At 36.8% G+C, this 12,825-nt stretch overlaps 2 protein-coding genes across 2 annotated transcripts; one reads left to right on the top strand and one right to left on the bottom strand.

Moving 5' to 3' along the window:
* Positions 1–1,593: 1,593 nt before the first annotated feature.
* On the bottom strand, positions 1,594–3,803 carry mb (myoglobin). Its single transcript, XM_032564230.1, has 4 exons — positions 3,707–3,803; positions 2,915–3,016; positions 2,080–2,299; positions 1,594–2,003 (listed from the first exon to the last, which is right to left on the bottom strand). Exons 2-4 carry the CDS (start codon positions 2,995–2,997, stop codon positions 1,863–1,865), a joined length of 444 nt encoding a protein of 147 aa, XP_032420121.1. The 5' UTR covers positions 2,998–3,016; positions 3,707–3,803; the 3' UTR covers positions 1,594–1,862.
* A 2,297-nt stretch (positions 3,804–6,100) lies between these two features.
* serhl (serine hydrolase like) lies at positions 6,101–12,669 on the top strand. Its single transcript, XM_032563336.1, has 12 exons — positions 6,101–6,316; positions 7,260–7,403; positions 8,220–8,333; positions 8,521–8,562; positions 8,644–8,663; positions 9,197–9,271; positions 9,555–9,664; positions 9,750–9,829; positions 9,917–9,951; positions 10,027–10,103; positions 10,199–10,286; positions 11,140–12,669. Exons 1-12 carry the CDS (start codon positions 6,259–6,261, stop codon positions 11,281–11,283), a joined length of 987 nt encoding a protein of 328 aa, XP_032419227.1. The 5' UTR covers positions 6,101–6,258; the 3' UTR covers positions 11,284–12,669.
* Positions 12,670–12,825: the final 156 nt, after the last annotated feature.

Here is a 12,825-nt window from a genome sequence, read left to right as displayed (position 1 = left end):
AGGATGTCAGTGGGATGCAGGAATGTCCATGATAGCGCTGATAGCCTCGAATCTCTTGGCTCTTTCACGCACGTCTTTGCTAAAACGGACAGAAGCACTTGACCATTCAAGCTGAAAGAGAAGGCCATGACTTTCCACTCATGGAGACTCACACCGCTGAGACTCTGTTGAAATGTGATAAAGGTATTTTAGTTAAAGAGGTCCGAGGACGAAACAAGAGAAACTAGGTTTCAGTACCTCTGTGTTTGAATAGTTTTGTATCTGACAGCATGACACGCTACTATCAGTTTTAATTTAAGTAAAACTAGTCAATTTCTCAGACGCTGCATGTTTTTATGCTAACACTATATTCAGATTTTGAGTTATAACAATTCTCGTCTTTTTTTTTCTAAAAAAACATGCAGAGAATGTTACATTTAAAATATCTTTAAATGTAACGATGTTACATTTAAAGATATTCTTAAAACTTTTATGAAGTTAGTTTGCAGAAAGGTGAAGAACTCCTCAGGCTACCATAACTTTTAGCTTATATTAGCAATTCAATACAACATAAATGGAGAAAACGTATTAGAAGATTTTCTTGGATGTAGTATACCTATAATTATAGCTAATAAATATATTAATTTTCACAAGAAATATTTGTTGTGATTAACAGAAATGTGTCTCACAGTTTTCTTAAAATGTTAAAGTAATGTTAGCAGAATTTGATGCTTGCATCACCTCAACAATTGTTTCTGATTCTGGTGGGATAAATAACAACTAGGAGTTCTGAGAAGCGCACCACCTCTTCTGGGAAACTTACAATTAAGTTAACTTACAATAAGGTATTACTTATTAGGCAAACTGATGTAACATGTAGTTAGAATATATGCTGTGTGTCTGAGAATGCAAGCATAAGCATGACAACAGTCTTCTATGACATTTAATATAAGCTAATTTAGTGTTTTATTCTTTGCGTATGAGCATCTTTTGTGTGAGCTGTTTTAAATATCTAAAATCAGCCAAAACACTTAACCTAGGTGTTAGCTTTTCAACACTGTCGAGTTTGTCCCTTTTCCACAAGATTTTAAGATGCTAATCTTACAGTTAACTCCACATAGTGTTTTCATATAGCATAGATCCAGATTATCAAAGCTAACCGCTAGTCTAATGGGGCCAAAACCAAAGCAGATATCTTCAATCCTTAAGCAACTCCATACTCAACAATGCAACAGAGGCCCAAGTGAACACATTTTTATGAACTTTCAAACCATTGTCACATCTGGTGTTTACAAAGTAGCCAATTCATCATTTACAGAAAGAAATGAAGACTGGAGATCAGCACCCTTAATGATCATCAAGAATCAAACACATACTGACCACAATCAGCAAAACTATTTAATTGGTCTGTAATTCTATGAAATAGCTTTCATTTCAACTACTATTATTTTTGAGTTTTACCTTGCTTTACTTTTCTATCATAGTTATTTTGTGTCAAAATGCTTTACCTGTTCTGTTTTCAACAGTGTTTCACACAGGAAGATTGTTACTAGAGCTCCCCTTTCAGGGTAAACAATACAAACACACAGAAAGATCACCAAAAGAAGTGAGCAGTAAGAAGAAGCAGGACATTCTTTATTGGTAACATTAGATTTACAGTACATTAAAACCGTTTTCAAGAATTTAGATGTGCATTAAGCGAACAAGCAATTAGTTACAATGAAAGCAAGTCTCTTGAGCTTATTACGATTTTTTTTAAGGATAAGGTTAGTATAATTAATCAGCAGTCTTATTACTCATTGAATGTCAAGATGTGAAAGTGTTTGCAAGTGGAAGATTTTCTGATTGCTGAAATCCAAGACAGTTTTGTGTGATCACATTGTTCAACCAGAAAAGCCCAGCTCTTTGTAGGTGGTGTCGATGTCAGCGATGACAACCGCCATCACGTTCCTCAGGGCCTGCTGGCCGGCAGCGTCCAAGCCGGCCTTCTCCCCCATGATTTTAGCGATCACCTCAGTAATCAGCTGAACGGAAGGAAACATCGAGAAAGTCAGGGAAACTACTTCAAGAGAAGCATTGCTATGAAAGCAGCATCCTCACCCTGAAGTTATTGATTGGGATCTTATGCTTGGTGGCGTGAGTGTTGGCCAGGGGTTTGAGGATGGCGGCGTGGTTGCCTTTGGCCTTTAGGAGCTCACCGAGCTTCTTCAGCACAGTGGCGCCGTGGGCAGAAACAGCTGCGTTGCTGGCCAGGTCTCCCTTGGCAATGCCAGCAAACTTCGGGAACAGCTTCTGGGTTTCTGGGTGCTCATGGAATAAGCTGCGGGGAAAGGAAAGAAGAATCAAAGAATGATGGATTATTGCACCAAAAACGTAGTGACAAACTATTTAGGTAAACAACTTAGATTTTCATGAGAAGGGATAGGCTGGTTACCGGTATCTTCAGCACTGTTTTAAAAACTTAGGAATTCAAATCTGCATACATTTTTTTAATCCCAGAAATTCCTCTTAATGAGGCACTAGGGGAAGTATCTGAGCAACTGGAGTTTTCTCAGACTGTCTGGAACTTTGGGTAACTCGGTGCTGCACACTGCTGGCCAGCTTACTGAAATTGGATATCTAATATTTCAACATGCATAAATGTTAGGTATCCAATCCAACAGCATGACTGTTAGGCATGAATGAAAGCCTGACCAGCTAACATCAGCTTGTTTGACAGAACAGAATACAAAATAATACTCTGAAATAACCACTAAAAACCAATAATAAATTTGATGTCTGATTTGTATTTTTATAAATCATGACAATAAATAACCATCAACTCCTGTCTTCATTCACAGTAGAGGACGTGTTGTTATTGAAACACCAATTATTGCTGTGAAAACAATCTGTCACGCAAGGATGGAAACAGTCTTATCATTCCAGAACCACTGACCGGGTCAGAACCAGATTCCCATGGGTGTTGTAATCCGCTTCCACCGGACCCCAGTGCTTCAGAACCATATCAAAGTCCGCCATGATCAGGGAAGACAAAAGTCTGACAAGAAACAGACGTATAAAATAGTTTATAAAACACACTTAGTTAGGGATTAAGGCTCTTCTTTCCAAAAAGGAGAGGTGGCAGAAAAAAATCCAGTTTTAGGAGGGTTGTAAAAGCTCCACAAACAGTGTTATCTTGTTGTGTGGCATTGCATTTCTCCTGTTTGGTTTGGTGGCCTCGGGCCAAACCCCACTCAGTTCAAGGGCATCTCATTGCCAGAAAGAGTTGAATCTATTACCTCATTTGTCCTTAGTGACTGTGTAATATAGCCTCAGTGCTGTTTTGTATAGTTTAAATTGATATTAGATACACAGTAGATGCATCTAATATCATCAAAGATTATTATAGCTGTAAAATTAAAATACATGCATGCATTTCTCTTTTAACTATTGATATTTTTCTCTTTAAAGGCAATAGTTCTCCAAGATTTGCTTGTGCTCGTCAACTCTTTGTGAAAAATGATCTAAAGATATCTTTTTGTGGAAGAATTTCTATGCATTTTGAACATATCTGTTATAAACCAGGACCAATTATCTCAGTTAAATATTTGAACGGTTTTTGCAAAGAAATTGTTCCTCAGTCTATTGATTTAGATTTAAATTACATTAAACCTTTGACATTAATTTAAATGTTCCAGTTTTTGCCAGAGATTCTGATGCAAAATCAATAGTAAAGGTATTTACTGACCTGTAAGCTCAAAAATGATCCTGTGTGGTTATTCAAGTTTCTCCTTGGCCTGACTCCCCCCCTCTCAAACTGTCCTTTTATACTCCCTCCCTCTGTCCTGCCACCCAATTTTTTTCCAGCACTCCTCTCAGTCTACTGCTCTTCCTGCACGTCTCTTAAAAACACTCTCACCACCACCAACCTCTGATGCCCAACAAACATCAGCTTAGCCACCTTTCAATGCAAACTCTTTTACTGTAGCTCTACTTGGAAGTTTAGTGTCGTCGTCCTCAATCTCAAGTCTTTTACAGCCTCCATAGTGTTTTCTTGTTGGAGGCTCTATCCATTTTCTCAGAAACTCTGACCAGCTTCTTGTCCTTGCTGAAGAAAACAACTCCAGACCATGATGCTGCCACCACTATGTTTTACCAAAGGTTTTCTGTCAAACATATTGTTTTACAAGAAGACCAAAGTTCGGTTTGGACGTTTCAGGCCAGAGCACCCTCTTCCACATGTCTGTTGCGTCTTCTAAATGGCATGTTCTAAAATTTTAACAGAAATGTCATCTACATAGGGAAATAAAGAAAACAACAAAAGTATGGGAGACAGAAACGCTTTTTACAGAGTGAAATGTGAACAAACATGCACACAAAAAGAAGAAAATTGGTTACTATATAGCTAAAAGCAAGCTTTTCTAATTCTTTCAGTATATTTTCTATGATCAAAGTTAGGGACCAGATCCCAACACAACAATTTAGGAATAAATGCATGTGATTGTATAAAGTTACATGTGTAAAAATTCATAGACAACATCTTTCCCAGATTAATTCTTCAACATAGTAAAAGCCACAACTCACATGACTGTTAAAGAACAGTCATGTTCTTTAATTAAATCAAACCAACAGCTATGCTGTTATTTTTTAATTTTAGCTAGTAATAGCCTCCACTTGAGGTATTTTTTTCATCTCAGCACTAACATTAAAGACTGTGCTTCATCCTATTTGTTGATTTCCAGGATTCTAAAATCTGCACAATTAGACTTGTGAGTTATTGTTTCCATAGATGCTCCCCGCCGAGCGTTGCTCAGGGGATACTTCCCTCCTTTATTCTGCTCTCGGATTTCAGCCAGATTGGATGTTAGAAAAACAAAACCCTCCTGTTTTGGCTTCGAAGAAATAGAGCCAGTACGTATACAAAGGACATCATCTTAAAAGGATGTGCAGCTCAAGCAAAGAAGGTCTATTGTGGCCCCAAACTGACCTTCAGAGACAGTTTTCTGTCACAACAACCTGTGATTCCCTAGACAATAAAGCTTTAAAGTCATACACTGACCCACACAATCTTGATTAAACATTTTCATTCAAGAAGAGAAATAAAAAAGTGGGGTATTTTTTTAAGACTTGTCCAAGCCAACAATAATGCATTTGATTATTATTATATTCATGCTTACACCTGCAGCTTAGATGTTATGTATAAACCAGCTGCAATGGTTTCTCTACAACCCAAATTTCTCCGGATCATTTACCATGCATGTAAAATAAGTCAGAATGATGTAAAACAACCCTCATAAACAAAAAAATAAGTGGACTTCATTTCATCTACAAATCATCTGACCTACTGTTTGTGTCCCATGTGTGACAAAGGAATGCTCCGACAATTTCACTTCAGTTTCAAGAGTTTGTTTCCTCTTAGATAAAGCATTCCATGATGGCATTTTTATTATTTCATTTGTAGATTCATCAGTTCACTGCTGTTGGACCTAAAATTTCAAGAAGATCTGCATATGTAAGGGTTTCACATCCATATATGGTGCAAAACCGGTCTACATGCAAACAAAATGTAGGTACATGTTTAAATACTGACCACAGTTTCTTAACATGCATTTAGTCACACAATTTGCAAACTATAAGCTCAACTATCAGCTTATTAATGTAACTTATTTCCATGATAAACAAATGTGCAGTACTTGACCAAATGTCATAACATTAAATATAATAATTATTTAATCAGAATCAGAATCACTTTATTGCTGTTGCCACAAGTTCTCAGGCTAGAAAACTGCTTCGGTACAATAAAGCAAAAATGAATAAATAGAAATAAGAATAACAATAAAATAATAACAATAATAAAATTAGAAGATCAATATAAAAAGGAAAAATATACAATTGCATTTGTAATTTCTTGGATATTTTTGTCTGAATCCAAAATTTGCCTGATGATCCAAAACAGCTCAGAGTGACAAAAAGGGGGGGAGGAAGAAATAAGTAGGCATCAGAATGTCAATGGTTGTTATCAAGTGACAAACCTGCCCTCTGGTGGTTAATGTTTAACACTGCACTGGGTGAAAAGTACGCTCCTCCCCGACTGAACGCTGATTGGATCAAACTTCTCAGTCGGATCCCAGTTTATCCAATAGCAGCGTCCACTGAACTAACTGGTATGCAACAACCGGAAGACATCGGCGAGGCTCAGAAAGAATTTAAATATTTGGTTCAAAGTTGACAGCAAGTTTTTCTTATTTTATTTGACTTTGAATTAATAGATTTTTTTTTTTACTTGGGGAATTGTCCGAGATGATACAGGCTTTAAAAGGTGTCAGACACGTAACGTCCGGTACAATGAAGCAAGCAGGTAGCTATTGCTATATCATGTCTGATAGTTTGATAGTAGTTGATCGACAGAGCCACATAAAGATTTTGTAACAAAAAAATGAGTTTGAACTTATTTACCCAGCTTGAATTTGGAGCAGAAATTCAAATCTGCTACTTTTTTCCTTTTGCTAATTATGTGAAAACAAATCTCTTCCCAACTAAAACAAAAGCTGCCTGTGTGACTTTAGTCAAACAGAGATATAAGATCTGTAGTGGTGGCAAACATTCCTGAACATGAGCAGTAACATTAACATGATTTCACTCTTATGATGTTTCCACGAAATGGTGCATATGCACAGGGGTCTACCACCAATTCAGATGAGGTCAGTTCCTCAGTTTTTCTTCTGTTATCCTGGTCTGCAGCTTACAGGTCTGAAATCTGATTCATGATATGAATGACTATGATAAGACGAAAATCTTAGCATCGGTTCATTCTTTTGAGTTTGGGGGGTAGAGCTGATTTCTGATGTTTTAAAATAAACCTGCATGACGTAACTAAACCAAAAGGTATCTATTTGGATACATTCAGTATTTCAGATCTCTTCAACAACAAACATACAGCAGGAGACTGAGGGACGATTGTGCCCTACTCAAGAAATTTACAACTCTATTCAAAACTCTGTCTGTCCCATCTTGAATAACTGGGGCTTCCCATCTTGAAACTTGGAAAATTTTACTTCAAACCTTCAGGTTAAATGGATAATAATGTATGTACAACTTTTGTTGTGCTCTTGTTTTTAAATTTCTTGACATGGAGGTACTGCTCATTAGGAAATGTTTGGAAACCACCTGCTTAAAAGCTTTCAGTGCATAAAAAATGATTTATGTGTTTCTTTGATGGGCTAAAATTATCTTGAGAGACCACGTCACTCACCATAATTATTAACAGTATGTATCTGATCACCTCATCACTTCATGTCCAGTTACAGAGCTCTGTGTACCAGTCCCATGGGGGGAGATCAGAGGTAAAATCTGGGGTCCTGATCACGGTCGCCCAGTTCTGTGCCTGCATGGCTGGGCAGACAACTGTGGGACGTTCAACACGCTGCTCCCTCTTCTACCTAAAGGTGAGGTTTTTTTGTTTTGTTTTTGCATTAAATGTGAAACATGTTTTCTAATTACACTGAATGTTTAATCAAACCCCAGCCCTTATTGTAACATGGGGTCTATAAAAGTAATAGTAGCTCTCAATTTTATATAACAGTGGACATATGTTGCTTTTCCACATAGTTATCATTTGTTCCACAGCAAACCTACCAACCTTAATCTCATGTGACCAAAGCACTCAGTTCAAATTAAAGTGCCATCAGCATTTAGTTAACTCCATGTGTATGGTTTCTATGGATACTGTCACACCGAGATGCTAACAGTGAGCTTTGAAGAGTTTTATATTCCACCAAGAAAAACTTGAGTTCTCATCCAGCCTAGTTTGTCACAGTTTCAGTTGTTTCCCATTTTCAAATTGTACATTTTTTTGGGTTACAAGTGCAAGATTATTGTTGAGCAGCTTTTTTGTTGCAGCTACTTCCTGACTCATTTTTTTAAATGGCATGACCTCTTGTCTTTCTGATTTAGAAGAGCCTTTTTGAATGACCTTGGTGTCACATCATATATATTACCCAAGGCAACAAAAACTTTTAAATCTAAAAATCAAAAGCATCCAACACTTTAAATACAGCACTGATGATTTTTTTTCCCCTGGACGTTTTTCCCACTGACTAAATTTGTTTAAATTAATTCTTTTTTCAGTGTTAAATTGTGTATTTAGATGACAAACATATGCTTTTCAACGCTGCTTAAAAGTCTTTACCAGTGGTGCCAATAATTGTGGCCGTAACTCTTAAAGGAGGACAGGTTCTCCTCATTCTTCATTCTTTTTTCAGACTTCAGATATGTTGCAATTGACCTGGCAGGTCACGGCTGCTCATCCCACCGTCCTCCTGGAGTTCTGAATGTCTTCCCCTCTTACGTGATGGACATGCGCAGAGTTGTTGATGGTACGTGATGACCAGAACTGGCAAACTCCCATTTTGGCAATTAAATCAAATCAAATTTCATTATACTAGCTAGCAGCATGTATTTCCAGTTTACCTGAAAGCAGTGGTGTATTACTTGAGACCAGGAGTTTAAGACTCGTTTTATGGTTCAAAATGGAGTTGATGATGTGGAAAATTACACCCACAGCTCTACAGTGGAACAAATTCTCCATCATTGGCCACAGCATGGGTGAGTGAAGATACAGAAAAGAACTACAGTAGAGCCGTAAAGTATTCTTGTATTTTAATAATATTCCTGTTTTTGCTTCAGGTGGTAACATAGGTGGAATGGTGAGTGAACCTCCTTACAAAAGGAAACAAACATATAATTCACATAAATTGTGAAACACGGTGGTGGTAGCATCATGCTCTGACAAAGCCTTTGATTCAGTAAGGACAGGAAATCTGGCCAGACGTTATGGGACGAGAATGGAGCTAAATGCAGGTTAATAACTATTGACATGGTACAAAACAGTTGAGACTGAGCTTTAGCTTTAGCTGTTGCTTCCAGGACAGTAAACACAAAACCAGAGCCAGAACCGGAGGGTTTAAAACAGCAAAAATGTTTTGCAAAGAAAAATGTCAGCTTGTAGATGTGTAAAAATGATAGAGATTTAACCTAAGAGATAAAACTACAGCAAAAATAGTTCTTAATTTGTAGAGCCACTATTAAAGGAAATTCATGTCAAATTTTCAGGTGTTTCAAACGTTGAAAAGCACGTATAATTTTACTTTCAATTCACAGTTCTGCAATACTGGTATTTGTTGAAACAAAACACAGAGTTTTTGTTTGTATAAATGATACAATGTGGTGTTTTCCACAGTTCAGCGCTCTCTATCCAGAGATGGTGGATGCCTTGGTGCTGCTGGATTCCTACGGATTCTTACCCACAGATCCGGTATTTTTACCAACACTACAGCGCTTTTCTCAGTTAAATTCTTATGTCAGAATGTCATTAAAGATCTTTGCATTCAATAAAAAAAAAAAATGTAGGAAATATTGTTGAATGTTATCTCTTTGAATGATGATATATTGACCTGCTGGATTCAAAATGATCCATTTGTTGCATACTTTTATCCTATTCTGGAATGCTGGAGGCAAGAGCCCAGAGAAATGAATAATATGAAAAATTGATTATTTAATATACTTTCTGACATCACTGGATGTCAATTTATTTGCAGAAAGAAATGCCCAGAATATTACGACAGGGGCTGGATGAGATGATACAGTTTGAAAAGAAGATGGAAGAAAAGAAGATGAGAGTTTACACTTACGAAAAAGCCGTTGAGAGGTACCACATCTTCTTATATCTGCTGTTTTCAAGACTTATTATATGTCACACTCGTTCGGTTTCGTACTGTGTGTTCAACATTTAGGCTTTTGGCTGGAAACCCAAGTTTGACTGAGGAGTCTGCAAAGATCCTCCTAGAGCGAGGTCTAGTTAAAGTTGAAGGAGGTACATGAATAACCTTCTGACGTCTGATCTGCTGTATTTTGTCCTCATAAAGGATTTGCAAGCATGACTGATAATTCTCTGTTGCAGGAGTTCTGTTCTCCAGAGACTTTCGGATCAACCTGGTAGGCGACTGTTGCGCCGTTTGACTCCGTGTAGCCACGCGATGCGGCTTGTGAACGTTTCTTTTGTGTTTTTAGAGAAACGTAGTACGGATCAGTCTGGAGCAGAGTCTGGAGCTGCAGTCAAGCATAGAAGCCCCTGTCCTTCTTGTTCTGTAAAGATCTTCTTCCGCTTCACTTTTTTTATTTTTTTCCGATTCCACTCGGATTTCATCACACTGAATACCTGTGCTTATGTTTGTTTTAACAGAGCAGAAAGTGGCTTTGAGAAAATGTTTGTCGAGTCTGATCAGAAGAAATACACATCAGCTCTTCTTCAGGCCTTCAGGGACCGACATGTGAGTTCATTTTTCCTGACTGCTTTTGTCAAGAGAGTTGTTTCAACCAATATCCAAGTTCAAAAGGTCCACTGTTCTTCATCAATACATGTCAACACAGGGCTGTTTGCTGTTCACTTTTCAGCAGGAGTTGATAGAGATCAACACTGATTTCAGAACATTTAAAACAGAACTAAACACAGCTTTTTGACTAATTTTAAGGATAATATTTCACATGATTTTTAAGTTTTACAGTACTGTTTTTGATGAGCCATTGAACACTGACATTAATGGGTGTGGGATGACCTCAACATTTAAACCCCCCCCCCAGTGTGACTGATTTAAAATAATTCTGTAAGGAAGAGTGGGGCACATTTCTCAACAGTGTTGCAAAAGTCTCATTCCCAGTTATCATAAAGGCTTGATAGGTATTGTTGCCACCAATAGTATAACAAGTTATACTTAGAAGATGGTTACTTTTTCAGACAGTGCCAGTTTGATATGGTAGCTTTCCCCCTTAATAAAATCATTGGTTGTAAACTGTATTTTGTATTTACTCGGGTCGGCTTTCTTGATGATCTAAAGCATAAAGTGTAATAAAGAAGCAAAAACACAAGAAATTTGTGCTTTAATCCTAAAACAGAATAGTTATTGTGGTGTTGAATTTATTTTAGAATCACAAAAACATAACTTTTTTTGCTTTCGCTAGTCTAAACTAGTTGCATTTATCAGCATCCCCCATTGCAGGTGCTAAATTCAAAAGACATGATCAATAAACGTTCGGTGCCACGTTAACATCAACCTTTTCTCCTACACACTGGTGAGAAGACAGCCAATTCAAGTTAATTTTTATTTTTTTTCATGCACGTTTCAGAACACGGTGGTGCAGGTTCCAGGCAATCATCACGTCCACCTGAATAACCCTGAAGTGGTCGCACCGCTTGTGTCAGAGTTCCTGCAGAACAAAGCACTCTCAGCATCAACAGGCTCAGACAATGTTCATCCTCCTAAGTTATAGTGAACACACTATAGAACAAACTTTCATCTTTCAAATTTTGTCAATTTTTGCGATTCAAGGTTGTGAATTGTGCATTAATCCAGCTCTGTTTACCCTTGCTGTGGGTCTCAGAAGTAAAACCTCAAGCTGTTTTACTTGTGATTAACTATTGCATTAAATACATGTAAGTATTTAACCTGTTTTGACATGATTTTCATTTACTCAACTAGAATCTGTGATGACACCTTCTGCCTTATGAGCAAGTAAAAAAACCATGAGTGAGTACCATGGTTCTCAAAGGAATAATTAGATTGTGTGTCTTGCTCTGCATCAAGGGCAGTCAAAGTATAGTTTTAAAGATCAAAATGTAGATTAAATAAAGTTGAAACACATACTTTAAATTTTTTTTCACCCTATTGGTCTGATGATATTTTTATTGTCAGGCCAATAGTGTATCCATTACTTTTTATAATAATGGAGTTAACCAGAAATGAACTTGAAATTATTTTTGCTTTTGGGAATATTTAAGGTTGAGGCAAAAGACTCTTCAGAGGAAACAAATCAAACAAAGGTAGGCTTTCAGTTAATTCAATGTGACCATTACAAGGTGATCAACTGCAGGATGAAACTGGTGGAAATCCACCACTGACCTCATAGCAAAATGTAATTTCAACTTCAGGGATTAAAGAGTGTGTTCTTTATTGTTGTTTTCACACCTGTTGTATCATCTGGAAGGTGTCAAAGGTGATTGATCTTTTAACTCGTTTCAATGTTTTCTTTCTGTTGTAGATAAAATATGTACTTAGTGCCATTAAGTAAAAGACCCTGTTGTTGTTTTATTTTTTCCTGGTCTTTATGTAGTAGACATGTTTATTTTAGTCTGTTTAAATCATCAGTCTCTTATTAAAAACAATGTGCCATTCCTCCCACAATACCTATGTAAATGGCGGAGTTCCTCAAGGTTCAGTTTTTGGCCTATTATTATTTTCATTCAGTTTTTCCATTGACTAGCATCATTTAGTCTTTTTCTGACATTTTCTTTAACCGCTATGCTAATTACCTTCAAATATCCTTTAACCATATGTTAAACAGTTTGTCCACCCTAATCCACTGGTTGACTGACTTTTTTGAAATTATCTTGTTCAAAACGTCCATTAAGGCTGAGACTGTGCTCCACTGAAATTGCAATCAAAGAATTAGTCAAGCTTGTGCTTCCTTTTGCTCAATCACCAAATAAAGCATTCATTGATTTGTTTTCATGCCTCAGTCCTTGTTGGACATGTTTTGCCAAATTATTTTTCTTTCATGTTTTCTTTCATGTTTTAATTTTCTAATTATCTGCTTACGTAGTTCTTTATGTCTCTGAAAAGCACTTTCTCAATAAATTTTACTTGGATTTCAATTTTATCTCTTTACAAAAAGCATTTGGTTGTTAATTTGTACACAAATAATTTAAATAACTGCTTTCTGTTTTGCTGGCAAAATTGAGCAGATTAATTTGTTTCCTGTATTTTTTTTTTCCTCTTTTTTTTTTTTTCAAAATTAAACAAGTCCCAAAATGAG

Source organism: Xiphophorus hellerii, chromosome 5 (assembly GCF_003331165.1).
Source record: "Xiphophorus hellerii strain 12219 chromosome 5, Xiphophorus_hellerii-4.1, whole genome shotgun sequence".
NCBI classification, from domain to species: Eukaryota; Metazoa; Chordata; class Actinopteri; order Cyprinodontiformes; family Poeciliidae; genus Xiphophorus; species Xiphophorus hellerii.
Note: the sequence above shows the minus strand (reverse complement) of the source record. Positions and strands in the feature narration are given on the sequence as shown.